This window comes from Coloeus monedula, assembly GCF_965178545.1.
Source record: "Coloeus monedula genome assembly, chromosome: 3".
NCBI lineage: Eukaryota > Metazoa > Chordata > Aves > Passeriformes > Corvidae > Coloeus > Coloeus monedula.
The window spans coordinates 43,853,260-43,880,206 of record NC_138783.1 but is presented as its reverse complement, the minus strand read 5'-3'; the positions used below and the strand labels follow the sequence as shown (position 1 = coordinate 43,880,206).

Here is a 26,947-nt window from a genome sequence, read left to right as displayed (position 1 = left end):
TAATCAGAAAAAGCAGTTAAAATTCTCAGCATCCAATTTCTTGCTCAGCAAGTAAAAAAAAATTTAAAAAAATTGCACAAAACACAAGTTACTTTTCCACAATAATCACTTGCAATAAAATGTAATGAATAGTTGGTTTTTTCCTCTGTATTTCCTCTGTTTTCTATTAGTGCTCAGCTGCTTAAACAGAACCATCATTAACTTAAATCATCACCACTCTTTTTTTTTGACAGATGCTATTTGATTCAGGTTTCAATCAACCTACACGTTTTATGGTTCTCTTTTCAAAAATAGGTGTTTAATTCACCTTTATTTAGCAAGCCAGCACACAGGTGAAGCAGCATCAGTTGGCACTGCAGTTCTGATTGCTGGATGCAGATCTAGTGATTCATGCTTCTCTTTAAAGCTTTCAAAACTTAGCAGCAAAACAGAATTCTCCCAGCAACTGCTCCACGTTTGCATTCAAAGAGATAATGAAATCAGCTGAGTCTAAGGAGAAATAAATTTTTTTAGAGATTTTTACTTCTGTGTGCTTGCTTTTGATTGCCTCTGAATTGCAAATATTTTTTTATATGGGGAAGAAGAAAGGAGATATTTAACACAGTATGTTGATGGTTTTTATTTACAGTACACTTCAGGTCATCAGCTGAGACATGACTAGGCAAGTCTGGTAGTTGCCAGGTAGGTACTGGATATTAAAGAACTGCTGAAAAATAATTACAAACATATATAGTATCATTACTTGTTATTTATATTATATTACTTATTAATACTTTGTAATTTCATTTATTAAAGCATTCCTCAATGGAGAAAATTGACAGTGAAGTGTGAAAAGTCTGCTCATGGCACAGAAATGATACATGAGAAAACTGACAGGAGAACTGAAAAAATTCCAGCATGCCAAGTCTCTGAGATATCATTACAACTGACAGAACCTACCTTAACCAGCTGCCTCCTTTCTTTACCATCTGATCCTACACAATCTATTATTTTAGGCAGATTCATGCCTCCTGCTAAACGAAATTCTTGCTTGAAAGAACTTATTGTGACCAAATTTTCATATTGTCCTGTGGGATCCACCTGAAATTAAAAATAAGGTTAAAATTAGTATAAATATGACCTCCATTTCACTCACACAATGTGGTAATGAGTTGTTTGCAAACCTCATTAGCAGACTATATGCTAAATATTAACATGAGCACTCCATCCTCTACAAGGATAATACCACAAAGGCTACGAAAATATGCTGAGCAAAGGATTTTTTTTGATTCCTCCTTGTTCATCTCATTGGTAGAAGGGACGTGGTGCTGCAGAGACTTCCACTAAACAAGCTGTGACACAATGTTAGCCTGTCCCAGCTAGCACCGTCCCAGGAAAATGTTCACATATGGCTGGGGAACATTAGGCTTAGACTAGGCTGCAAAAGGACTCAATCTACAATCCCAAACCTGCTGCAGGTTTGGCATTGTACAGGATCTGTACCTCAGCCACTCCCTGTATCCTCATACCCCAGAGCAACCCGACTCAGTCAGCTGTAAGGAAATACTGCCCCAGCAGGCTACATCACAGACCTGCAGCCATTTCAGCCAGTCTGTACTGGAGGAGAAGAAAGGCAAAGAAAAGAATGATCCAGTTGTACAAAGGAGCAACACCTGGGGCCAACCGGAGCCCTACAAACAGATGTTATTCAGGCACGGGTGGCAACTTCCGGCCTCTGAAGTCAAACACCTTAAAGCAGTCCCTTGACTTACTCGGCTTTATAGACATAGCCTGAGGGATTTCAACACAAGGAATTCTGGCTTTGTAACATTTAAGTTTAGATGCTGGCCCAAAAAGCAACTCTACGTTCTTGAAACTGCTAAGTTTCCCAGGTAGAGCGTGTGGCATCAAAAGGTGAGTGCCTATGCACCCATCCAGTCAATTGTTTATGCCAATGGGAAGGGATCATTTCCCATTAATGAATGGTAAAAGCCTAACAGCAGAAAAGGCAAGTCTATTAATTCTCACACCTTTTTTGATATTCAGTGCCTCCCTGAAACTCTGAGTTAGCACCTACAACACAGGACATTCAGACTCCCAAATCCCCCGAGTGAGTTAGGTAGTTCACCACCCCTTTTGATAATGAGAAACTACTCAGAATTAAGTGGCAAAGCTGTCTTTGTACCATAAACCACTAACCAGCACACCTAAGGCTTGGGATCAAGGTCTTCTAAGGAAACCATCTCACCCTGCACCTCCCACCTGACAAGAAAGTATCCCCTAAGTTGACCTGTAAAAACCATGGGAATTGGATGAAGTGATGTATGCCCTGACTGCCAGTACAAAAGCATGAAGCTGATTCTATGATGTGGTATTATAGTGTGTATTTTTTCAGTTTCAGTCACCTTAATTTCCATGGTAGGAACAGCAACATCCTCCAAGTTCTTCAGTTTAATAATTGGCTGGTCAGCTGGAATACTTATTCCTTCTGTAATTAAAAGGAATTAATATTTATAAATTCAGAGCTATAAAAATACACCTAAATTGACAAAGCCCAGCTTACATTGCTTTTGGGACCCAAAACCTCACTGCATACTTGTATTGAGCTGATGTAGATAACCACAGGACAACTGGTGATTTCTGGAGTTTCATACTAAGGGTCTGAGCCCTACAGTGCAAGTAATTACTATGACTTTTAATCCAGACTACATTCTATATCTATCAAAAATAGGACACAATACTAATGCACTACCTCTTTTAACTAAATATCATTATTTAGAAATACGCTTTTTAGTCTGAGAAAATAAAACCTATCTTCACTATTAAAACAAAAACAGTTTTCCCAAGACTTACTTCTTTGAGATTTCCATGGACTAGGATCTAAATTAGCTAATGTGATGTAAGCATCACACAGTGCTTCGGTGTCTCTAACCATATGAGCTCTTCTTTTCCTTACGACATTCATTATAGTGCTAGCAGCTTCCATTCTGTCCTAAAAAACCCCAATGGAATGCAAACATCAGACCTTGTAAACTACAGTTTTTAATATTAAAGGTGCATCATAACATGCAGTCAATTAAGTACAACTGAGATATGTCCTATGAAAACAGAGCAAACTGCAGTAAGGGACAGCCCTTTGTGACATGACCTGAAATAATCACGAGAAAAATTCTGTGCGGTCTAACCTGAGATAATGAGTGATGTAAAAGATTCCTGGGGATGGAGAGGGAGCAAACCTGTCCAGGCAAAGTACAGAAACACATGCAAAAATTCTTCAGAAAAAAAGACAGGCAGGTTTTCAGATGTTCTTCCATCATCTGCCTGCTTCTGTTATTTGCTCCCAGCTGAAGAAAAAAATCTTGCATGCAAAAGACAGAAATCTGTCCATGCATTCCTTCTAAGCCTGACTCTGAGAGACTTAGTTGACTTCAGCATAATCCTGCTCCTATGGGTGGGATCACAAAACCACTACAAATGTGAGAGAAAGGTGAAAAAAACCCCACAATGAAATGTGGTAAAAAAATGTATCAGTGTGGGGGGTAAGAGGGCAGTGACAACCATGTCAGGCCTACAGTGATGGGGGAAAGAAGGGGCAGTACTTTATATGCAGGATGATTCCAAAGATAGGTTAAACAAAAATTAAGCAATAATAACAGTAACATGAAACCACAGTTCAGTATTAGCTATCAGCATGGCTTTTAACATATCGAGGACCAAAAGATAGACTGCACAAGGCTAAATGCTTAGATGGAACACAGGGTACCACTCAAAGCAGAAAAAATACTCAACTCAATATGTACTTTCAACAATAAACCCACTCAAGTCTTTCTTGCATCTAAAATGCCTTTTACACAACGACACATCAGGGACTGTTATCACAAGAGTCTGCAATAATTGGGGCTATTTGTGGCACAAAACATTAACTATATTTTGTTCAACCCTGTAATTATTTCTTTCAATAATAATTACCTACAAAAGGGGGTATTAAAAGTACTGTTTCCCTCCTACTGTTGCTTAACAAAAGTCTGCTGATGAGCTCTATACTAAAATATCCCTTTACATGGTTTGTTTGTTTTTTTTTTCATTTTTTAACAAAATTAAAGGATCGAATGTGATTAATAGAATAGAAGTTTTTGTAGTCACCACGTCAAGCTGGGAGATCTCTTTTGGTGCATTTTTAATTAACTTATTTGTTCTTATTGCATCTGGTTTTGTGAGGAGTTCATCTTTGTTAGCATTAGCCAAAGCTAATATTATAAACAGAGTATGATGTGGATGATCCAGTGAAATTCGAGCCATTAGCTGCCAACAAAAGAAAAAGATCCCATTATTGAAAACAGTACAGAAGAAGAAAAACAATACTTAATTAACATTATTAATTCTTTTGAACTTCTAAGGCTCCTAACACGAAATGAAAGGTAATAATTAAGACAGTATTTCCACAACTGAAAAAACATTCAAAGTATATTTCTATAGCTGCATAAGACTACTCTTACACTACAAATAAATACATGAAGTAGAAATGAAAAAAGTCCCAAATCCTCTTCCCCCACCATACTGATTTGGCATCACTCATTTTTAATATACCCTTATCACCTACATAACTTGTTTAGCTATAGTTGCTCAGAGGAAGGTGGATATGTTTAGAAGAAGGCATTACCAAGCCAATCGAGATATCTTTAGATAAAAAAAGCAAAAATTACATTATTCAGGACTTTGTGAAATCCTAAACCACCCATCATCTTTGTTCCCATCCGAGCAGCCAGCTGGTACATCAGAGGCAAGAACTTGTATGAAGGGATCTTCTGTGCATTTTTCTGTAGTAGAGAAAACTCAGTTAGAGAGCTGTACTAAACGCCTAACAAAAATTTTAACCATAAAATACATTTTTTTTAAATTAAGAATAATCGTGGCTGTGTGATAAAATAACAATTCAGTGAGTATCACATCATCTTGGCCCATGTCTCCTAAATGCTACAAGTCCTTCATAGGAGAGTTACTGTTTTCTATTCTACCTGTCATGGCTTTTCACCTAAAAGTGTATATAATATGAACAACAATAATGTACCCTAAGGATGTTGAAGGTGTTGTTCCAAGGTATGTGAAGAACAAGGTGACCACAGTAAAGATCATGAGATACGTTTAATCATACAGACGTGTGAAATTAAAATGCTAATTTAAGTTAAATTAAAATGCATTGAGAACTACAGGTCTCACTGATGAAAAACTGTTGTCATGATAAGCAATGACAACTGAAAAAAGCAAGTTTTTGGGAAAAGTTGCGGAGCTACATAATTCATCTTCTAGAAATACAGGAGAAGGAGAAGAAAGATATTTATTTGTCAAAGCACTAGGAAAAAAATGGAGCAAATATATACCTTCATCATTTCGTTGACTCTATCAACTCCGGAATTTTCAAGCCATAGGGAACAGAGTCGGAATATCCACATATCATGTTCTTCTCCACTCAGCAAACAGCTGATGTAGTTCTCCACTGCTTTACACAAGAAGCGTTTACGATCCTCAGTCAGGGCTTGTATTGCACCTTCATCCAGCTCAAGTTCTCGCTGAACCTTCACTGTGTATCTACATGAAGAGACATTATTTTTAAACAACAAATTATTTCTTAATGAACTTACAGCAAGGCCTTCCCCAGCTCTGTCACTTACTAATTTAACTTTTTTTAAGTTGTTTTGTATGTACAGGCACAGTAAAATAAACAACTAAGAAACTGAACAATGGGAGCTACGCCCTTGCTGTACGCCATCTGTGCACACAGATGCATTGCTCTAAGTAAACTTCCAGTCACTGTCTTCTTTTAAATGATTTAATCTCAATATCGGTATAAATTTGAATATCCAGTACAGATCATCTGTGTAAAGACTTCAGTTTCCAGCAGCTGAAGTTTATCCTTTTCTGCTCACTTGCAGTTGCTCTTACTAAATCCTTAAGAATTCCGTATTAAATTTAATTCTACTATCTCACTAAATGTGTAACAGAGAAAAATCTCAACTCATTTATTTACACTATGTAACATTTTGTCAAATAAACTGAACAGATCCACGGAATAAACATTAATTCCAGGCCATGATCATCCATACTGTGTCCCTGGCTTAGTTTTGGCCCAAACTATCCAGCACACACCTAGACCATATCCAGGCACAGCTGAGAAACCATTCACAACAAGCACTCTGGATTTGATCACTGCTTTGTGGAGAAGGGAAAAGGCAGCTGTAAAGATGTGACCCATGCTGCACCTCTTGCCCAGAGAGTAGAGCTGAAGCCTGTGACAGCTCCACAGTAACCAGTCCCTACTTGAATGCTCACCTGTTGGTCTGAACTCTGCGCTCCCTGATGAGACCGACCTCCTCCTTGGCCTTCTTCAGCAGTGCCTGCTTATTTTCAAACTCTGAGGATTTCATGTAATTCTCAATTCGCTGGTACTGATTATCAGAAAAACGCGCCAAGGAGAGGAAAGCCTTCATCTTTCCTTTCTTCAGCTCATCACTGCTGTCTCCACTGGGGCTTGCAGCAATTTCCACAGCCTAAAGGAGAAGTTACAATGGTAAGACCAATAGTCAGGTAACTAGAGCTGCATAATACTTGATGAAACTCTATTATCGCAGAAAAACAGAATGGTTGAGGCTGCAAGGGACATCTGGAGCTTATCTTATTCATCTCCCTTCCTGCTCAGGCAGGGTCACCTGCTTGAATACATTATTTAATATTGCCTGTGATGGAATAAATATGCATACAAAATAAACTTAACAGACTGAATATTTTTCTCCTAAGTGAATGTAATCTTTGAGAAATGTTTCATTGCAAACAGCCAAAAAGATTATTGTGTATGAAATAGCTTTAGTAACCATACAGGAATTTACCACACTTATCTATCTCTTACAGTAATGAGGCATGAAGTTTTACAATAGTCTTACAGCCTTACATCACAAGATAGTGAGAAAAAACCAGAAGATAGTCCAAAATATACCAAAAGAAAAGGAAATTATATATGAAAGTCATGGATTCAAATCATCAGAGTGAAGAAAGTATACAGATAGCAACAGAGACAGGTAACTACTTTGATTTTCACAAATTAGCATGAAATAAAGAAATGCAGAGCAGACAAATATTAATAAAAACATTTCTATTACTGGCTAAGATCTTAAAAGAAAAAAATTACAGTACTTTGAAACACTAGAACAAGATGTTGCAGCATCTCAGGGTGACCTTATTGCTCTCTACAGCTGCCTGAAAGGAGGTTGTAGCCAGGTGGGAGCCAATCTCTTCTCCCAGGTAACAAGTGACAGAACAAGAGGACGTAACCAGAGCAGCAGCACCAGGGGAGGCTCAGGTTGGACATGAGGAAGAATTTCTTCACAGAAAGGGGTATTAGACATTGGAATGGCCTGCCCAGGGAGGTGGTGGAGTCACCATCCATAGCAGTGTTTAAAGGAAGAGTGGAAGTGGCACTCAGTGCCATGGTCTGGTTGATGTGGTGGTGGTGGGTCACAGGTTGGACTTGATGATCTCAGAGGTCTTTTCCAACCTGACTGATTCTGTGGTTCTGTGAAATATAATGGCCATACTGAAAGCCTGGCGAATGAATAATCTGTCCTGAGAAGGAAGAGGTAGGGAACAGGAAAGGGAAACTAGACTGGTAGTTGTAATCCCTACACTTCTAAGCCAATATAAGATGTTCCACTGTGATTTCTACAAAGCCATATTCTGAACACTTCATAAGATTACAGTGCTACACAATACAATGTGAAACCCTAATACTTACATATAAGAAACCATATTTTCAATATAGAAAAATAAAGGCTGCACTGAAAAATCTACTTGGTATTTTAACACAGCATTATCTCAAAGATTGCACATTTCAAAGACTGGATGCACCTTTTCTAAGTATTTCTGCATGATGACTGTAGGGTTTTCCAAGCATGTTTCTGCTAACCAGGTACCGCAGAGCCTCAGGCACTCTGTATACATCAATTTCAGGTGAGGATCATTCTCAACCTTTGAAAAAGCAAGTTTTGGGAAAAAAATTAAAGAGAGGGAGGCATCAAACAAAAATATCTTTTACATATGAGGTAGGCAATTTCTAAAGCTTTTAAACCCTGAATAGAATTCAATCACTGAGGCCTATTACACATAATGCTAATCTACAGTCATTTCCCATCCACATCTACAGTAGTCAATAACCTTAAATCACATTCACATTCGATGTAAGACTAAAGGAGAGCACATATTTTAAAATACCTGATAGTTTGAACAATGAAAAACAGAATAAACCAATGATAAAATGTAATAAAAATTTTAAAAATTCACAACATGATTTCAGAATTGTATTTTATAACGTCCCCATTTAGTCGCAAGTACCACAGACAACTCCATAGATAACAGTCAGGAACCACAACAGCCATGTGTGATCATCAAATTCTTCAGACAGACTTCTACATGGAAACTTGATTAAAAGTGCTCTGAGAAGATGATGGAGCAGGTTTCCAAAAGACTTTTCTCCAGATTGGATGCTCAGCTTTAACTGTAGAGTAGGATATTATGGAGTATTGCAAAATACTTCTACTATAGGATACATATCAAAGACCATGTGACCAAGATGGCAACACTGACTCTGAAATACGTATGTGAACGTCATAGGTTGTGAAAACACAAATATGCTTACATGGACAAGGTAAATGTAAGGAAGGACTAAATTTTTGGAGGGCCTCATCAACTGATTCATGGAGAAATCACAAAAATCAAAAGAGCAGCAACTCTTGATTTTGCCCTGATATGTATAGAGAACTTGGCCCAAAATAATCCAGCCTTTCTGAAGTGTGATATTCTTTAAGAAGATACCTGGACTCAAAGCAAATGTCTTTTATCCTCCAGAAATACTCAAAGAAAGCCTTCATAGCTAAACATAAAGGTGAGGACATGAAGGAATTTTTTTCATGGTGGTATACAAAATTAGGTTCTATACAAGTATTTGTAGACCACATTTTAACAAACATCATCCTGAGAGATCTGGAAAGGCTGGATTGAGGGCCAAGGCCAACTACATGAGGTCTGACAAGGCAAGTGCCAGATCACAACCCCAGGCAGTGGCTGGAAAGCTGCCTGGTGGAAAAGGACCTGGGAGTGCTGGTCAACAGCAGCTGAACATGATCCAGCTGTGCCCAGGTGGCCAAGAAAGCCAATGGCATCCTGGCCTGGATCAGCAGTGGTGTGGCCAGCAGGACCAGGGCAGTGACCGTCCCCCTGTACTCGGCACTGCTGAGGCCACACCTCCAATCCTGTGTTCAGTTCTGGGCCCCTCACTGCCAGAAAGACATTGAGGGGCTGGAGCGTGTCCAGAGAAGGGCACCGGAGCTGGGGAAGGGTCTGGAGCACAAGTCCTGTGAGGAGCAGCTGAGGGAGCTGGGGGTGTTCAGCCTGGAGAAAAGGAGGCTCAGGGGGGACTTTATTGCTCTCTACAGCTGCCTGAAAGGAGGCTGTAGCCAGGTGGGGGTTGGCCTCTTCTTTCAGGTTACAAGTGACAGGACAAGAGGAAATGGCTTCAAATTGCACTAGGGGAGGTTTAGTTTGGATAGGAAAAATTTCTTCACTAAAAGGATTGTCAAGCATTGGAACAGGCTGCCCAAGGAAGTGGTAAAGTCACCATCTCTGTTTAAAAGGGATTTGAAAGACATGTCCATGTGGTGCTTAGGGACATGGTTTAGTTGTGGGCTATGAATAATGAATTCTTACATTTGCCACTGTTAGAGATTCACTCTGAAAACCCCTAACAAGATTTGCTAACACAAGCTTTTTTGCTTTCAGACATTTTGAGAGTATAAACCAGATTTAGTAATATTGCAGAGGGGCCTTTAATTTTCTTCTATGGAAAACTTCAGAAAGTGGAATTAGAATCTTAAATAATTTAGTTCTCTTAAATTTATGCATTATGTAACACATACCTGAAACCAATCTGCATCTAATTTTTTTATCATCGTTTTAAGTATATTCAGTGCAAGACTCTCTTCCTTTTTAGCCCAGAAAACCTGAGCTTCTTCTAGTTGCCATTCAGAAACTCCATTTCCATTTGGATTGTGCTGTTTGATCTGAAACATAGCTTTTTCTGGAAGCTGAAATTGAAAAAATAATCATGAACAAATCTTTAAGTGAAATATCTGTATCTCACAGAAGGTTTTGTTTTCAGACTCTGTCTCAATTTTCTCTATTTGTGCAGCATAGTCTGCCCATCCAGTGCTAAGAATTTATTTGCAGCAAAGATATGAAATTATTTTTCTATATACTTACAGCAAATCCTGTTTTGCAACAAAAATAGACTAGAATCAAACCTTAAAAACTCTAAAATAAAGTATCTATGTTTAACAGTTTAAATTGGAGGTAGACAAATTCTGAAAGTGTACCTACTGAAGTAATGGATTTATAGCTTAGCAATTATTATTACATTATTACATGTATACAAACATTACTACAGACCACAGAAAAATAATTTAAAAAATGACACCACCATACACCAATGCCTTCACGTGCCTATATCGACACACATATCACTGGTAAAGTACCATCCTCACTACTTAGTATCACAATGACAGCACAGAGAGCAAACAATGTTTTTAACAAACTTGAGGCTCTTACAGGACACTCATTGCCACAGTGTTGGTAGCTAGGCAGGCATGAGACAAAAATATCTGACATAATTCTCCCAAAAAGCTTCAGAGGCACTGAGTAAAGCTTGCAAATTCATGAAATCAAAGACAGCTGTTCTACTGGTTTCATCATTATTCATAAAAAGAGAACCTTTCTGAAACCAAAGTTTGATTTAGTTTCACATATGTGAAGTGTTAAACACCTTTCCTTTTCGTATTTAGCTGGAACTATTTTCTGTAGAGGTCCTTGGAGGATATTACTGCTCTGTAAATTCTTGTGGAGTTACTCATCCAGATGCACTACCTAGAACAAGCCAAGACTGCCTCTGGATCTTAAATGCATCAGCAACTGAAAAAAACCACTGATACTGCAAATCCCAGTAAGTGATTCACAAAAAGAGATTTACCACAGTGCAATGGTGCTTTGAGAGTATAAAACTTTGAAGACAACACTAAATATAGAGATGCAATGAAGTTATCTCTGCAGTTTTACTCTGGAACACTACAACAGTATGATGCCAGTGAAAGCTGGATATATAAAAATGCACCAAAAAGAGAAACAGCTAGAAGAGCATTCTTCACTAAAAATGTCATTTTCGTATTATCTACCTCACAGTGGCTTACACTTACGAACAAAATTCAAAAAACATACCCATAAATACAATTTGTTAATAAATTCTACATCATTTAAGTCTCAGATTAATTGATTATTCCACTGAATAAACTTAGAATACAGCTAATCCTTAGTACTGTTAAAAAATGAAGTTCTTTTATAAAATAAAAAACAAACATCTGTTCCTGATCTCTCCTGGAAATTTTACCTGTGTATTTTTAGCAGTTCTTGCCAGTCTAGAGAGTTCCACTAGATGTTTGGTCAGGAGGTCTTTAATACATTCTCTTTTGGTATTTTCACTCTCCTTTTCAAGCAAGATTTCCAAAATTACAGTGCGCAGAGCCATGATAGGTTCCTGGAAATGGAAGTCACTGTCTTTGAGAAGCTGGGACTGTCTCTGCCATTTCAAATAAACGTCATTCAGTTGTTGAGTAGTAACAGATCTGCAATTGTTACCAAAAGAAAAAAAACTTGTTATCAATTCTCACTAAATATTAGTGAAATGCAAGATGAGTAAAAACTAAACTGCTGAGAAAGTTCACAATTCACACTTCAAAACCAAGAAATAGCTCATAAAACCCTACAATGGTTACTACATGCAGACTAAACTGGAAGCCTTCCAGTTTTAACAAACATGAAGTACACCACCACTCAGGTGGACTACTCCTCTGTAAACATTCTTGATTAAGCATCAAAAACTTGTGTTAAAGGTCCATCAGCAAAGGGAATCACACTCAAACATAGAACTGCTTAAAAGACTGTAGGGTGACTATTAGCTACCAAACTGGTAGAACTATAGCAGAGACAATTCACTGTTAATAGCACTACAGAGATAAATACCTTCCTGTGATTAAAAAGCGATCTTAAGAATTTAGGAAGAATATTGATGGGAATAGAGGTCCATGAAGAAGATTATTCAAACTGAAACAGCTTTCAGTAAAGCTATGGATATCATTAAAGAAACAGAAAACATTTTTAGAAAAGACACTAAAAGAGGAGGACTCAGTTCCTTGAGTAAACCAGAAGCTAGGAGATATGACTGCTACCTTGGAGTATGAGGGAACTCAATATAAAGGAAAGAAAACAATTATTTAAAACACAATACTGGCATGATATCAAATAATTCAAACTAGACTGTGAATAAATCCAGTCTGGCAATAAAGAGAATCTAAAACTGTCTTCAAGTAGTGAGCTAAAATCCTTGTAATTTTTAACACAAACTTTGAGATGTTGATGAATAAAATCTGTTGAGGTCATTTGAAGTTTTGTGCTATGCTTGATTACTAAAAATCCTGAAAACTGAGAAAGTGGTGTTACACAATCTTAAGAAATCACCTGGAGAACAGCAGACCAGCATTTTCCAACTCTCCAATTAGCTGTAGTCTGCAAAGGGTTGGATATAAGGAATAAACAGACTCAAGACTGCCCTTGCACAGCTCTTCTACTTCATTCACTCTATGGATTTAACAGAAAAATAGTAGATTATTTTTATTTAATATCAGCAAGTAATTCCAAATATCCATAACATAGTTTCCATACAGTGAACAGAAATTAAACAGCAAAACTCTTCAGTCTGAAGTTACTTTGTATTACCATTAAAATTTAAAAAAAAGTTTGTCAATAAATGAAAACACAGTAAGCGCACAGAAACTCCAAAGTCTGTGTGATAGCTCAGCTAAAGAAAAGCATTCAGCACTGGAATCCACTTAAGAGGACTACAAAGTAAGGGATGTGTAGAGGAAATATATCTTCAATTGGCACACAAATTATATATGTATAGATGACAAACTGAAGTTAAAAATTTCAGCTGAAGTCTGGAAGTAGTTTTTATTCCATGCATGAGTCATTATTTGAGCCCATAAAACCCCATGATAGTCTTTCATGCATAACCTGTGATTACAAACACGCACATTCTGTCCATCTCTCTCTAACACCACAGTATTTGCATACAATTTGTTACCTGGCATCTTTAAGACTGTCATGGAAAGCAGAGAATTCCTTATCTCGTAAAGACTGAAGGGCATCATACAATGATTCATGGTACCCTGGACTTCCTGCTTCATCTCTAACAAATAAAACAAAAGTAACAGAATAAAATGAAAACCATATTTCTCTACCAAGAAGACAATTTTGTCTTTGTGACAAATTGCTTTAGTTGTACATTTTCTGCAGTTGGATAGATTGCTGTTTTGCATGATAAAAAAACTGATGCAATCCTTTACATTTTAAATTAATTTCGTGTTTTATAAATTCAAGCTGTTCTTGAATCTTGAATCTTATTCTAGCTCACCGATACCAAGTTTGTTCTGATCATGGCATGGCATATACCCTTTAAGAGGCTGCTTGTGAAGTCCTCCAGGTGTGTCTAAACCATGACCTTAAGACAGTGTAGGAGAAGGGAACAAGCACACCAAGAGTATGTTCCCCATCCTAATGTAAGAGTCTTAGGAGAAAAATTCTCCTGACTACTAAAAATTGATGTAGAAGGAGTTACAGAAGACCCCATAATGTGACTCTTTTTTTTTTTTTTTTTTTTTGCCAAAACATAGTGAGTCTATTCTGTATTCCTCCTAAAATGTGCAATGATGCAGCTGTACCAAGAAGGGACAGAGTTCACACCAGATCCTGGTCAGTCATACCAAATAACTGCTGCCAGGCATCCAGCAGTATCCTCTCTTCAGGAAATTATTCCTTACAAGGGAGTAGCCATGAATCAATACTGGTGTTTACTTATCCAGGACTTGATAAACCTCTTGTGGCTTACTGAGCAGTATTTTCCCTATTTTCTTATAAATTAGATACTAAAAACTATCTATCCCTCTCTTGTACTCAAGATACATCTACTATGTGAGTCAAAAATTGAAAATTTCAGTTTAGAGCTACAAACAATCAAAAAGAATCACCTGTGTACAGTTTCCCAGGAAAACGAAAAGCGATGTGCATACACACCAGACAAGTCTAAGTGAAAAACACTGCTTTTCAATTCAGTGATTAAGACGAATTAGGTGACCTGCTTCACAGGGACTATATTCTAATCTTGCCTTTTCTGCTTGGATCTGACCCCATTGCCTTTTACTTAAAGAACTAGCAAAAAGATAAGGTGGTTTACTTGACAGAAGAGATGTGGCTCCACTGCATATTCCTCCATGCTGCTTGGTAGCGTATTTCCTGGAGTTCTGCACACCACTCCGTGTTTTCACGTTCCAGCCCTTTTAAGTACATGGAAAGAGTGTGGCAAAGCCCAAAATTCTGCAAAGCCTGGAATTAAGAAAATTACTCAAAACTGATTTTCCTCCTTTATTAAACTGAACTAGTATTGTTTTAAGGGCTTTGTTTTACTTTAGGAAACAAAGAACCCTTTGCAGGAAAGACAGGACCGTAACTATTTCTAAACTGTACACTACATAAGATGAAAACTTTTTAATAAAAGACTACTAATCACAGTATTGATATCTGCAACTCCAGGAAAATGGTTTTATTAGTACTCTGGTTGGCATTCTTTGAAATAAATTTTCACACTGGGTTTCAAATTAACTATCAGCTCACATTTCTTCATTCCATCATTCCTGGGTGGTAAGTCAAAACAGGTTTTACTTCTTAATGAACTGTTTCTCCTGATAGGGATTTGAAAAGATTTCCTATAAATCCTATCTTTTTGAAGACCATAATGCCTTTATAATTGTGACCAATTAATCAGATTATGTGTGAAGTCACTACGAAGGACAAATGCAATGGAATTTTAAAAGTGATACTAAATAATTTGTGGTAAGAAAATAAAAGTACCATATGAAAATTAAATAACGGAAAACACATACATACCTGTGCTACATTATTATAGAACTGGTATAAACATTTTTAGGCTAAAAAAGCAACAAATTTAAAGGTTGAAAATAACATAAATTCTTTTTATCTATTGTATCAGAAAAACTATGGTTTCATAATGGAGAGGTTTAAAGAACAAGACAGCAAAAATAACCAATTACATTACTTTCTATATCCTGTCATTTTAGGAGCTGGCCAAAATCTGGAAAAATATTAAATATACTTACTTTTAAGTATTTCACAAAATTCATTACCCATGATGGGGATTGTGAGTGACAAGAGGTCTAGAAACCTTAATGTTTTCAGAACAAATATTGAGTTGTCTTATATTACACAGCTTGGATGCCTATGACAATGGGCTAGATTTAATGAACAAAGAGATCACTTTCAGTCCTAAAACAATTTCAGACTCACTACAAATGATTCAGTATGATGAATATCAATTCTTACACTCATTTCCCCTTATAAAATAAGATTACCTCTATTATTCCTGCCTGGCGAGTAGATGGAGAGAGGCTTGTCTCAAGGTCATATGTTACAAGGGCTTTCTCCCACACTGCTTCATGCTCATATGTTCTTATCCTGTTGTAAGTGAAAAAGAAGTTTTCAATTTAAGTTCCTTACTAGTAAATGAAAGCAATGCCTTTAAAGAACATAAGAACACAAATAAATTATACCGTGCTAATGGCTGTAACATTCTTCCTCCACCACAGCCATAAAGACTGTCAGGTTCTCCAATGCTTCTATAGATGTCCATGAGAAGGTCCTAGAATATGCACCACAAGACAAAGAATTACCTTTTTTGGAACCAGCTCAAGTTAGTTTTATATAAATTGTATCAGTTTACAAATGTTTTTACAGGCAACATCATTGCTTAATTTTCCTTTATGTAGTATCTGAGCCTGATATCATGACAGGAAAAAAAAAAGTTATGCAGTCTAGCCAAACTCTTCAGGACTACCTATTTTAATGCTAATTTATTTTTTAAAAATCCAGGATGGGGCCTTAGGTGGACTAGTTGAAAAGCAAAAGGCAATAGTACTGCATGAGCATTAGACACATCAGCTATGTAATGCATCTTAAAAGTTATACAAGCACAGTTCTGGAATAATGAACTTTGGAAAGAAGTAACTTAGACAAGGCTACTGGATCAGATTTGATACATCAAATAAACTTGTGGGAGATAATACTACTTCAGTTTTGATTATTACAACTTCTACATCACTTGCGGATTTTTAATGAACATATATCTGTGACAAAACAAACTGAAAAATATTTGCCTGGCTACCACCCTGAAGGCAGGTATATCAGGAAACAAAGTCTGCTTTGCTGTGATTTAAAACTTGCCAGTTAGTTAGTGTTTCAGGTGAACAAATACTCAATTTAATTTGTCTGGAAGGCCACTGAGTTCACTTTGAATTCAAGCATGAGGAGAACTTTAAAACACATTTTTGAATTCTACTAGATCTACCTTCAGCTCAGATGAAACCTACTGTTAATTGTAATTATACAAGAAGGTTTGCATTCTGATTATGAAGCACACACAAGTACCTGTAAACTTATGCCAGTTTCTTCTTTACTTTTTTCATTTAAAGTAGTAATAGGTGTTCTTTGACTTTCCTCTTCAAATGTCAAACTCTTAGCTGCTTTAAAAGAAGATCTAAAAGAAATGTTTTTACCAGCAAAGTTAAATGAAATTTCATATAGAGAACTAAAGAAATTCTGAGACAAGACCCAAGAAACAAGGGGCACAAACATTAAATGCAAGACTGTCATCCTCAGGTTATTCAGTATGGCTCTCCATCAGAATGAGGAAGTGATCAGTTGAGCTGGGAATATCAACATCAAGGGATTTTAATACCAAGATGTTTTTTCGGAGAATCCCCCCCCCACACCTTGTAATTTCTAATCTTTTATTAAATCAAATTGCTTTGGTGAATGCCTGAAGTGCTCTTTCCTCTGTGAAAGAATAAAAACAATTAGTTAATGTATGTGCTTACAACCAAACTTTTGTTATATTTTCACTACCTTACAGTGGGTGGTGACAAAATCTAAACTAGTTCCAAATTTTGATCTTGATAGACCAGAAAACAAAGATAATTGTCCGTTATAGAAGAAAGCTACAAGGGTCCTTTGGCTCTATTCACACATAATTCTGGCCATCATTCTGGGGTTTCTTTCCCCCCTTGATTAACTTCCGGCTGTAATTTAACCAACAGCACAAAGAAAGTTTCTGATTACAAGTCAACATGACGCTATTTTGAGGCTTGGATCACATTCAAGGACTGGAAATACTTTCCATGTCCATACACACACCAATGGAGTATTTTTAAAGCTTCCTTGACTTTTCATATAACTAAAACCAAAACACTGCTGGGACTCACAAAACATGATCCATTTTACCAGAAATGTCAAGAAAGAGCACTCCTCCTACCTTTCTTGCTGCTTGTCCCTATTTATCTTGTCTGCGTAGATTTCTGCGTAGAGCAAGGCTGTGAAGTGAGCAGCACAAGACTGTGCTGCCATAGCAACCTCCAGATAATTCAGGTCTAGCCAGAAGCTGTCATCAAAAACTGTACCTGAAACAGATCTGATTAAATAAAGACTTCAATACTGCTGTAACAGACCTTTTCTCGAACAGTAAACAAAATAAATCCAATATCAACTATAAAGCTTTCCAAAGGCTACTTTTATCTTAGTCCCTGGAAAACCCATACCACAAGAAGTTTACCAGACAAAAGGGTTTTAGAAAACTCCTTCAGCATAGTTAGAACCCTTCAAGGGTAGCCATATCACTTCTGTAACAAATGCAAGGTCACTACTGTATCTTTTCTTTTAACCAGTATGTCCTCTACCATGTTCTTTTTCTTTAACCTAGAACACCAACAGATCTTTGAACAGTGACAATTAAATAAGCCAACATTTTGAAAAGCTTGAATTCACCTCTTTTGTCTTCTCAAGTAATCAACAACAGCAAGCATGGCTCGTCGAGATACTTTATCCAAACTTCTAAAATTATGGGTTTCTTGCTCTGGGATGTATATTTCAAAGGAAAGAATATAGTGAACTTTTGTCATAACACATCCATTTACAAGATAAAAAGGTCTATTTTGTAGTCAAGAAAATAACTAAAAGCTTCTTTGAATTGCATTTCCAAGATTAAATTAATAGTTTGTCACAAAATGTATTTCTTCCCAATACATGATGTTAGTGACATCATAGTAGTTTACACCACAATTTTATGAAACTGTCTTTGTATTATTAGTTTATGGATTCTATTTTTTCTTACAGCATTCAGAGATGAACTAACATCATTATAAAAAGCTCCATAACAGACCTCTTCCATTAGGCTTCTGCCATATAAGTTACTCCAAAGTCACAGAAATACTTCTTATTAAATTACTTCATTGCAGATTTTAGAGTGTGTATGGTTACACAAAACCCCCTACTTTCCACACACAGCCCATATTTTCATAGAATCTATGTTTCCACATGTTGCTTCTGGATTAAAAAAGAAAATCAGATGGCAACAGGTTGTGTTTTGGTGATTGGGTTAATAATTTTTTTATTCTTCTGGTCATTTCTGAATTACCAATTAAAAGAAGCAAGAAATAGGGAGCACACAAGCAAAGGTTTGATTACTACTACATTACAGTAAGATGCAGAAGTAGCAATTTCTCCTAAAGAAAGCAAAAACCACATTAAAAAACTATCTGGGCATTTTGTGTGTTCCTACAAACAGAAATAAACCTGATCAGAAGCATTTAAATCTCCCATGTCCAACTGCTTGATTTTTTCCAGTTTGGATTCTGATGGTTTGGAATGAAATTTACCCAGATTTCATAGGAAGAGCTTTCTCCTTGTTTTCCCAGGGCAACAGCTTCTACTTGAAGAAACTGGCAGCTACCCGATGATTAAAATTTTTGCTTTGAATACTGATGTTCTATGACTCCAATTTTGGAATTAACATATCTTTGCTGAGTTGGCTACTGCGCCTCTCATTTACCTGTAAACGTTTGGGGGTTTTTTTCTGCTACCAGGACAGTTTTTCATCTGGAGAATTCCATTTAAAGCTTCTATACGTCTTTTTTTTTTTTTTTTTTTTTTTTTTTTTTCACTTATTGCCTCAGTAAGTATCCCTTGCATAGAATTCTTTCAGGAAAGAATTTCTTCACAGAAAGGGTGATTAGACATTGGAATGGCCTGCCCAAGGAGGTGGTGGAGTCACTGTCCCTGGAGGTGTTTGAGGAAAGGGCTGGACATGGCACTCAGTGCCATGGTGTAGCTGACATGGGGGTGTTCAGCCACAGGTTGGACTCGATGATCTCAGAGGTCTTTTCCAAACTAATTAACTGTGATTCTATGAATCACAATGTTTGAAGGAGCCTCCAACATTTGCTCACTGGTATCACTGAACTAAGTGCAAGTTTATAAAACTTGGAAAAATCCCTTCATATTTTTCTTAGAATCTTTTGGGTCACTCTATACATCTGAGCATAAATTTGTGCAGTATTTTCCCTGGCTGCTTCCAGGGAGGATATATAAAGTTGTTAATCATTCTCTATCTTACGAAGTGAAACAATTACGAAAACATCTGAGTCATAGAAACAGCTTGTCACCTGAATTAAAAAATGTGAAAGAATATTGTTCTAGTATTTCAGTCCAGGCTAGTGAGCATCCAAAAAAGTACTTAAAAATACACCTAGCATCACTAGGGTTATTTACACCACTCTTACTAAAAAGTGCAATACTAAGGGTTCCTCTTCCTCTCTGACAACCTGAAGCTTGCATGACTTGCCTCCAAAGAGACTGCAAGACATTGTACAAACTCATTCCTTTGGTGATTTGCCACTGAAGAAGGGAGTTAGAAGATACAGCACAGTAGGTACTGCACAAAAAATAAAACCAACCCAAAACAAAACAAAAAACCACCCTAATCTGAAGTTACTGTATTTATTTCAGCTCCTGAGAAAAAGTGCATGTACCATTCCCACTGTCTAAAAACAAAAATCCTACTTGTACAAGGATTTCTGCTAACTTCAACCATAATCTAACTGTAAAGGATGTGAATAATTTGATTAAAAGGTGCTTTTTGTTAAAATGAACTTACTGCCTTTCTCATACTCTACTGCAGTTCTTTTGGTTACAACCTCCTTTTATTTTGCTGGAATGGAACAAGTCTTTTGTTACATTGTATAGGAATGTACAGGAAGATCATTATCAATATCAGGCAGTAGTTAAAGGAAGGGTTAGTCTTCTCCAAGGGAAAATTCAGGTGAAAACTGCTTTTTATTGCTCTTGTTTGAGTAAGAGAGGAATTTGACTGCCAATCAGTCATTTTCAAAGGCAGTCCATGACTCAGTCTTGCAGCACAAGACACTGGATAACATCTAAATTCAGCAAGTACTAAATCCAGGTGTGAATAAGAAAATAAGTTAAATAGAAGAATCTTCTCAGATGCTGCCAATGAATAGCTTCAAAATTACTGGTATCTCCACTGAAAAAAAATAATTGGGCAGAAGCTTCTAAATTCTGCCTGCCCACAAGTGCACATCATACATTTGATATTAGAAGATAGTTTTTTCACAACCAAAATCCCTTTTTTAGCTGAAACAAAAATATTATGACATTACCTGAATCAGAATTTGGAGTAGATCTACTAGATGAGGCAAATTTGCAACAGGCTGTAAAAAACTTCTGGATATGAAGTGACAAAAGATTTCTCCAAGATTCATCTGAGTCATGAAGAAGGATATCATGAATTAGGTATGGAAGCAAAGTTTGACACAAGTCTGTTTTCACCTAGAAAACAATAATGCACAGGAGCTGCTGAGAAAGAAATGCTTTTTGGTTGTCTTTCTCAGGTTACAACCAAACTCACAATTAATCAAACTTGAGAAAGAACATGCAAACCACTCAACAGGGCTACGCTGGCATTCAGTTGAAGAAGCCATATAAAGTTCACTTATGTTTACAATTATCTTTTAAATTCTGTATTTTGAGAGCATATTTTATGAGTACCTGCAATATATGACTACAAAGGTCCTGAATTATTTAATAGCAGAAACTACTACTTGCTATCAAGACGAGTAATTGTATTTCTTGTGCATCACAGCACACGTACAGTGATTTAGCTCACCTCACACAGTGGCTTCATTAACTGGAGAACTTCATTTTTCACACCTCCACTGTCCAATATTGAACTAGTAAGGTGCTTGATCCAGGTCTCGTGACTTTCTCCCAGAGGAATCCACAGGTTTGTGTCATCCAATCTTTCTAAAGGAGCCTCTGTATCATTGGCAGGTACTACAAGAAACTACAAGGAAAATATACATATTGCAAACAATAAAAAATTCTATGGCATTTTAAAATGCCATACTGCAGTGTACACATTAAAATATATTAACTGGTCCTTCAAATGATTAACAATATCAATTTTGTTCATGCAAATGTAAAGTTTTCCAAAGAAATCTGAAAGTATTAAAAACAAAATTTTACTGGTAACATCAACAAGGTCACATTAGGCATCACATTTAATTTACAAATGAAAAGATTGAAAATTAGGAAGTATCTGATTTATCGTTAATTATGCACTTTATTCTGACTTATTTTCCACCTTTTTTTGCACCAAATAACACTGGAATCCTGAGAAAGAATGTATTACATTATTAATCAGATAACCAAAAATTGTCTTTCTAAATGAAACCACACAGCTTTCTAATGTCAAATTAGTAATTTCCTACATGAAGGGAAAGCTGCAACTGGTAAAACAGAAAGGAGAAACAGATGTACAAAAGCAATCAGATTTGCAATTATATTGACGCCAAATTTGGCATTTATCAAAGCCTATCTCAAATATACTTTTAAATCTGCTTTTAAAAATATATATATATTTCTTTTTTTCTCTACTCTATATGCCATGTATATAAGGTGTATCAGAAGTACCTTTTTCCTAGATGTTCTGAAAGGCTGTAGATAGATTAACATGGGATCAGCTTTACTTTTATAAACTTCCCAAAATTCATTGCCAGACTTGGTGGCCAATATGTTTTTCAAACAGGAAACAGCAGCAGCTCTAACATCAATACTGAAAAAATAACACACACAAAACATAGTTATTATTCATTTCATTCAGGTATTTTATTTTCAAAATCACCTTTATAAATATACAAGATAAATAATTCCACAATCTATGTGTGCATCAAGTCAGAAATTTTTGGAGAAGGAATATGCCATTGCACATTTTATTACAAAACAAAGCCAGAGTATTTACTCCACAGCACTGCTACCCTCTCCAGCACAGAGGAGATTCTCTGGCTTGCATTCTACTACCGAATTTCTAGGAAACATCTAAGGCTGACTGAGTAAATAATCTGACCCTTGGAGAAGCACATGGTCGGACACTAACAGGTATTGAGAACACTTCACAGGAGTTACTCTGAGGTGATCTGAACAATGTAAAACTTATGACTACTATTTCGCTTTGAGCTAACTAAATAAGTAAGAATACTCACCAATTATCTGTTAAAGCAGTGTTTATTTGAATTAACATTATGAAGACCCACTGAAGTTTTCTATCTTCAAGTAAGTCTGCTGCTCTAGAATCCAGTGCATTTTCAGCACGCTGAAGAGCTGTGGTGGAGAAATCCATGGGACCTATTTCTCCCAAGCAACTTCCAACAGCCTCTGCAAACGCATGTAATTTTATAGTCTTTCTGTAGTCTTAAGCACACTAAAACAAGGTCTCACCCTACTTTTAGAACTGAGACTGTTATGGGTAAAAAGCAGCAAACATTTATAAATAATCACTTAAGGAGCTTTATGATTAAAATTACATATAAACAAATTTTGCAGCTGAAGACTCATAAATATCAGTTATGCTTTTTAACTCAATTTTCTAGGAGTGCCTGTGGCTCTGGGTTTTCCAGCTTATATCAGATATGTATTTTATGTTTACTTCTGTCAGGAACTGGCAAATGGAAAAGGTCAGAATCACTCATTTTCAATCCCTAAAGGGTATGGTAAGTACAAACAGTAGCCTGTGTGACCCCAAAGAGTAGACTGTAACCTCAGTAAGAATTAATCTACATTTTACATAAAAGTGTGTATCAATGTGTCTCTCATTTGCTTTACAGACAAAATACTTTATTAAAATACACAACTACTGAAAAAAGGTGAAATAAAACAAAACAAAACTGACCTCGAAAATAATTTTTAACAAGGGATGTTAAATGTTCAACAGAAAGAAAACAAAATGTATTTCCCTGCTCTTTCCTTCATACTCTGCAGGTGTGTTGAAGTGGGAAGCACAGTGGGAAGAAACACTGAGAACAAGCACAGTTTCAGTCTGGTGTTTGCAATGACAGCCCTAATTTGCCTGTGGGACTGATTAACTTACCCAGCACTGCTTTTTCTCCTGTATGGTTAACTGCCATCTTGGACAGCTGCAGTAAGCTCACCACCAATTTCACTACTACAGAATCTTCTGGCTTTCCTATCATTCAGAAAGAAAAATAGATGCCAAACATGTCAGTATATTTGTAACGTGAAGTTATTAGAAGAAAACACCACTTCAGTGTCTTTTACCTACAAATATCAATATGCATTACTAATGTTGCAGCAAATTGGTATTAAACAGAACATCAACTAAATTACTGATTTTTCTTATTCATTATGGCTTGGAAAAATGTCTGTGCATTTGAATAAGCCAAAGAATCCCCTAAACTAGAATGCACATATGCTATTATTTTCAGTGTTTTGATGCAAAAATTATAATTAAATACATTAAATATTACTATAAGTTGGTGTAAGAATGCTATTTGAAACACTGAAGTCATACTGTGTGGCTCCACTGACAGCCCTTAAGCTAATGTCATCATTCTATTCTCAATCTGAATCCAAGGAATACCTCAAAATTAGGCTTTCTGCCAGGAATTTCTAAGAATTTGATTAGCTTTCGGTTGCCAAATAAACCTTGCCAAATTATAAACTCTCAAGATGGGTATTTCCTTATATATGTGCTCTCTGCCTGAGGTTTTTTTTAAAAATAAACATTCTAAACAAAATGGTCTAGGAAAAAATATGTCAGTGTAAGGAAGAAAAAAACCACCAAGAAAGCAGTCCTTTTTTAAAAAGTGCTAATCAGAGTGGAAACCTGGAATTGGACTTTTTGCTTGTTTACATCTTTATAAAAATGAATACATATAATAATACATTTTAAAGTGCTTAATAGAATTTTATTATAAGGCAAAAGCAAGGCAACAGGCTCAACAAGCCTGCCAGCCCATCTCCAGCAAAGCAAGAGAAAGTACTTCTTCTCAGGTCTTGCCTGAGCACATCTTCATACCTAATAATCTCTACAAAATATGTCCAACTTCTTTTAAGGTCAGTTATGTGGTTAATCTCCACAGTAAACTGAATGGTAAATATATTTTGAAGAAATTACATGATTTTTCTTGTATAATTTAATCTGGGATTTAATTCTGGGCTTTAATTCCTTCACTATGATAAAAGTGGTAAGTACTCCCTACTTATGCTTCATCATTCATACCAGTTCATACACCTACTCCCTACTTCATACTCCCTACTTATGCTTCACCAGTTCATACACCTCCCTCTATTTCTATTCTATCTCTTTCCCAGTCTCACAAGGCTCTCCTCTGATGGAAGTTGCTCCACACAAGCTTGTTGCCCTTTCACTAACTCTGTTCAAACAGAGTTTGGAAACTAAAATTGTAAATGATATACAGGATGTAGGGGCCAAAATGCACTTGCACCGTGGCATTACAAGATTACAATTCTTATCCAAATTTTACTTTGCCCTTATTGACAATTAATTACATCATCTCTTTTTATCTTCCTGTCATGCACACAAGCTGATGGAAACTTGATGTAGAGGAGAAAAGTGAAATGGTCTGGCACAATTATCTGAAAACCAAAATAGGAAGAAACTGAGTCTGGATTGAGGACTGAAACACAATCCTGGCACCTGTCAAAATCCAGCTAAACTAAATCCTACCATTTATTCTGGAGTTTTACTTTTAACATGCCTTTAATAAATTGAAGCTTCATTACATTTAAAAGAGTAGGGAGATTCATATACAAGAAAACTCACTAAGCAATAATAAATCAATATACTTCTACATTAACCTGGTCACTCACAATCATGCATGCCCCATGCCAAAAGCTTGAAGGGTATTTTATCCTCTCTATCATGTAACATCTCATCTAGTATTTATAATGCACTTTGCTAAAGATACTTCTGATGTTGCATGAATCATAAATGTCATTCTACTCTGCATGTGAAATTATAATATTACATTGTTAAACATACAAAAACCAAGACAAAAAATAAAATATTCAATGTCAAATTAGAATAGGGTACATCACTAAACACCTAAAACCAGGTAGAAAAGAAATAAAACACATAATCAGATCAGTACCCTGGAAAATTTTCAGGAGATCCTTCATCTGATCTTTATATTGTTCCAACTTTTTGCGTAAATCATACAGTCCTTCAAGCCGTGTCAAGGGCAGTGAATCACAAACCCCGACTGAGAGAAAGTGATTAATTTCCTGCAAAACAACACTGTATTAAACCCATATAGCATACAAACAAAGGTAAAGAAGTGGCTCTCAGCAGTTCACAGTGTAGATGCAAAGTAAAAGTGGAGACCTACAAGTATCTCCGTGGCTGAAACCAGCAATAAAAAGACTCCACATATCTCATTTAAACTTAAACTACAGTTAGAAAATAATTCTTCTGTGGAAAGTTTGCATTACAAAAAACCATTATATTGTGAGATGTATTTTAAAGTGTAATTACCTCCAAAAGAGAATATGATCCTTTACTGTATTTTATTTTCTGTTGAGCTGCTCGCAGATCTTTAAAAGCTGGATATTCAGGAAAAGGATCTAAGCTTTTGATTGCTTGGTACAGACTTTCATTATCCTTATTATCTATCACCAGATACTTCAACAAGCCTAGGACCTGAACATCAAAAGTAAACAAAAACCAAAAAAGAAAAAGGAACATTTTTGAGCCATATTTCTTATTCAGGTTATAAAGTTTGTATTTCTCTAAGTTCCATTAAACCGGTAAGATGATTTATTTACACTGTTAAAAGCTGTAAGATGTTTAGAGGCTTGGGGAAATCACAGATATATTGTAAAATGGTGGGGCATTTTTGCTCTTCCTCCTCCCAAACAGAAATCAAAGCTTTTACTATCACAGCCTGCAGTTTTATTCTGTCCTTTGATTAAGCTGATTTCAAATGCTGAGATTCAATATCATCTCTATGATATTCACAATGATTTAACAACACACTGCACCCAAGTAGTTCTGGTGTAATATATTAGGACTTTATTGTTCTTACCAAAGTGCTGGTAATTTGAAATTTAGACAAATGCCTATATGTCGTAACTTACTACCCAAATCACTGAACTCTGGCAAAATTTGTATAACAACATATCTACAACTTGAATAAATGCTTGTCAAAGAGGTGTTATACCTTCTTTGGAAAAACACTGCTTTTATGCTTTACTTAAAAATCAATGCAACTGGATATTCAATCCAAGCACCTTTGAGGCGTTTTAAATCTAAATGATGAGGGTTTTATTTGAAGACTTGTATTTACCTGAAAATTATCAACTAGTCTCCATTCAATGCTAGAAGAAAAAATAAAAAAGAAGAAACTGAAAAGTGATCCCTAGAAGGTGGGCATCCCTGCAGGAGTATGATATGAGAAGGTTTCATGTTTTACATCAGTTCCAATACAGAGAAATTTCTGTTCTCCCCCCTTTTTTCCTGCCCAGGTATACCCTGACATGCTGCCTTTGCAGATGTGCATGTGCAACTGTTTACATAGAGATATTG

General features: G+C 36.3%; 1 protein-coding gene across 3 annotated transcripts in view; it reads right to left on the bottom strand.

The window, feature by feature from the left end:
- ATM (ATM serine/threonine kinase) overlaps positions 1-26,947 on the bottom strand; it is a 58,426-nt gene that overhangs the window by 7,708 nt on the left and 23,771 nt on the right. For 2 of the 3 annotated variants that reach the window (XM_082279385.1, XM_082279386.1), the window contains exons 30-54: positions 25,898-26,062; positions 25,515-25,647; positions 23,471-23,566; positions 22,587-22,758; positions 22,018-22,159; positions 21,212-21,388; positions 20,706-20,874; positions 18,016-18,103; positions 17,507-17,662; positions 16,624-16,732; positions 15,750-15,838; positions 15,552-15,654; positions 14,360-14,508; positions 13,211-13,315; positions 12,586-12,705; positions 11,459-11,693; positions 9,939-10,106; positions 7,876-7,995; positions 6,307-6,524; positions 5,358-5,565; positions 4,683-4,796; positions 4,123-4,281; positions 2,833-2,971; positions 2,385-2,467; positions 940-1,080 (exon numbers count right to left, since the gene is read on the bottom strand). In XM_082279385.1, coding sequence (XP_082135511.1) covers positions 940-1,080; positions 2,385-2,467; positions 2,833-2,971; positions 4,123-4,281; positions 4,683-4,796; positions 5,358-5,565; positions 6,307-6,524; positions 7,876-7,995; positions 9,939-10,106; positions 11,459-11,693; positions 12,586-12,705; positions 13,211-13,315; positions 14,360-14,508; positions 15,552-15,654; positions 15,750-15,838; positions 16,624-16,732; positions 17,507-17,662; positions 18,016-18,103; positions 20,706-20,874; positions 21,212-21,388; positions 22,018-22,159; positions 22,587-22,758; positions 23,471-23,566; positions 25,515-25,647; positions 25,898-26,062 — 3,558 coding nt within the window. The remainder of the gene's footprint in view (positions 1-939; positions 1,081-2,384; positions 2,468-2,832; positions 2,972-4,122; positions 4,282-4,682; positions 4,797-5,357; positions 5,566-6,306; positions 6,525-7,875; positions 7,996-9,938; positions 10,107-11,458; positions 11,694-12,585; positions 12,706-13,210; positions 13,316-14,359; positions 14,509-15,551; positions 15,655-15,749; positions 15,839-16,623; positions 16,733-17,506; positions 17,663-18,015; positions 18,104-20,705; positions 20,875-21,211; positions 21,389-22,017; positions 22,160-22,586; positions 22,759-23,470; positions 23,567-25,514; positions 25,648-25,897; positions 26,063-26,947) is intronic. The other variant, XM_082279387.1, reaches the window with a different exon arrangement.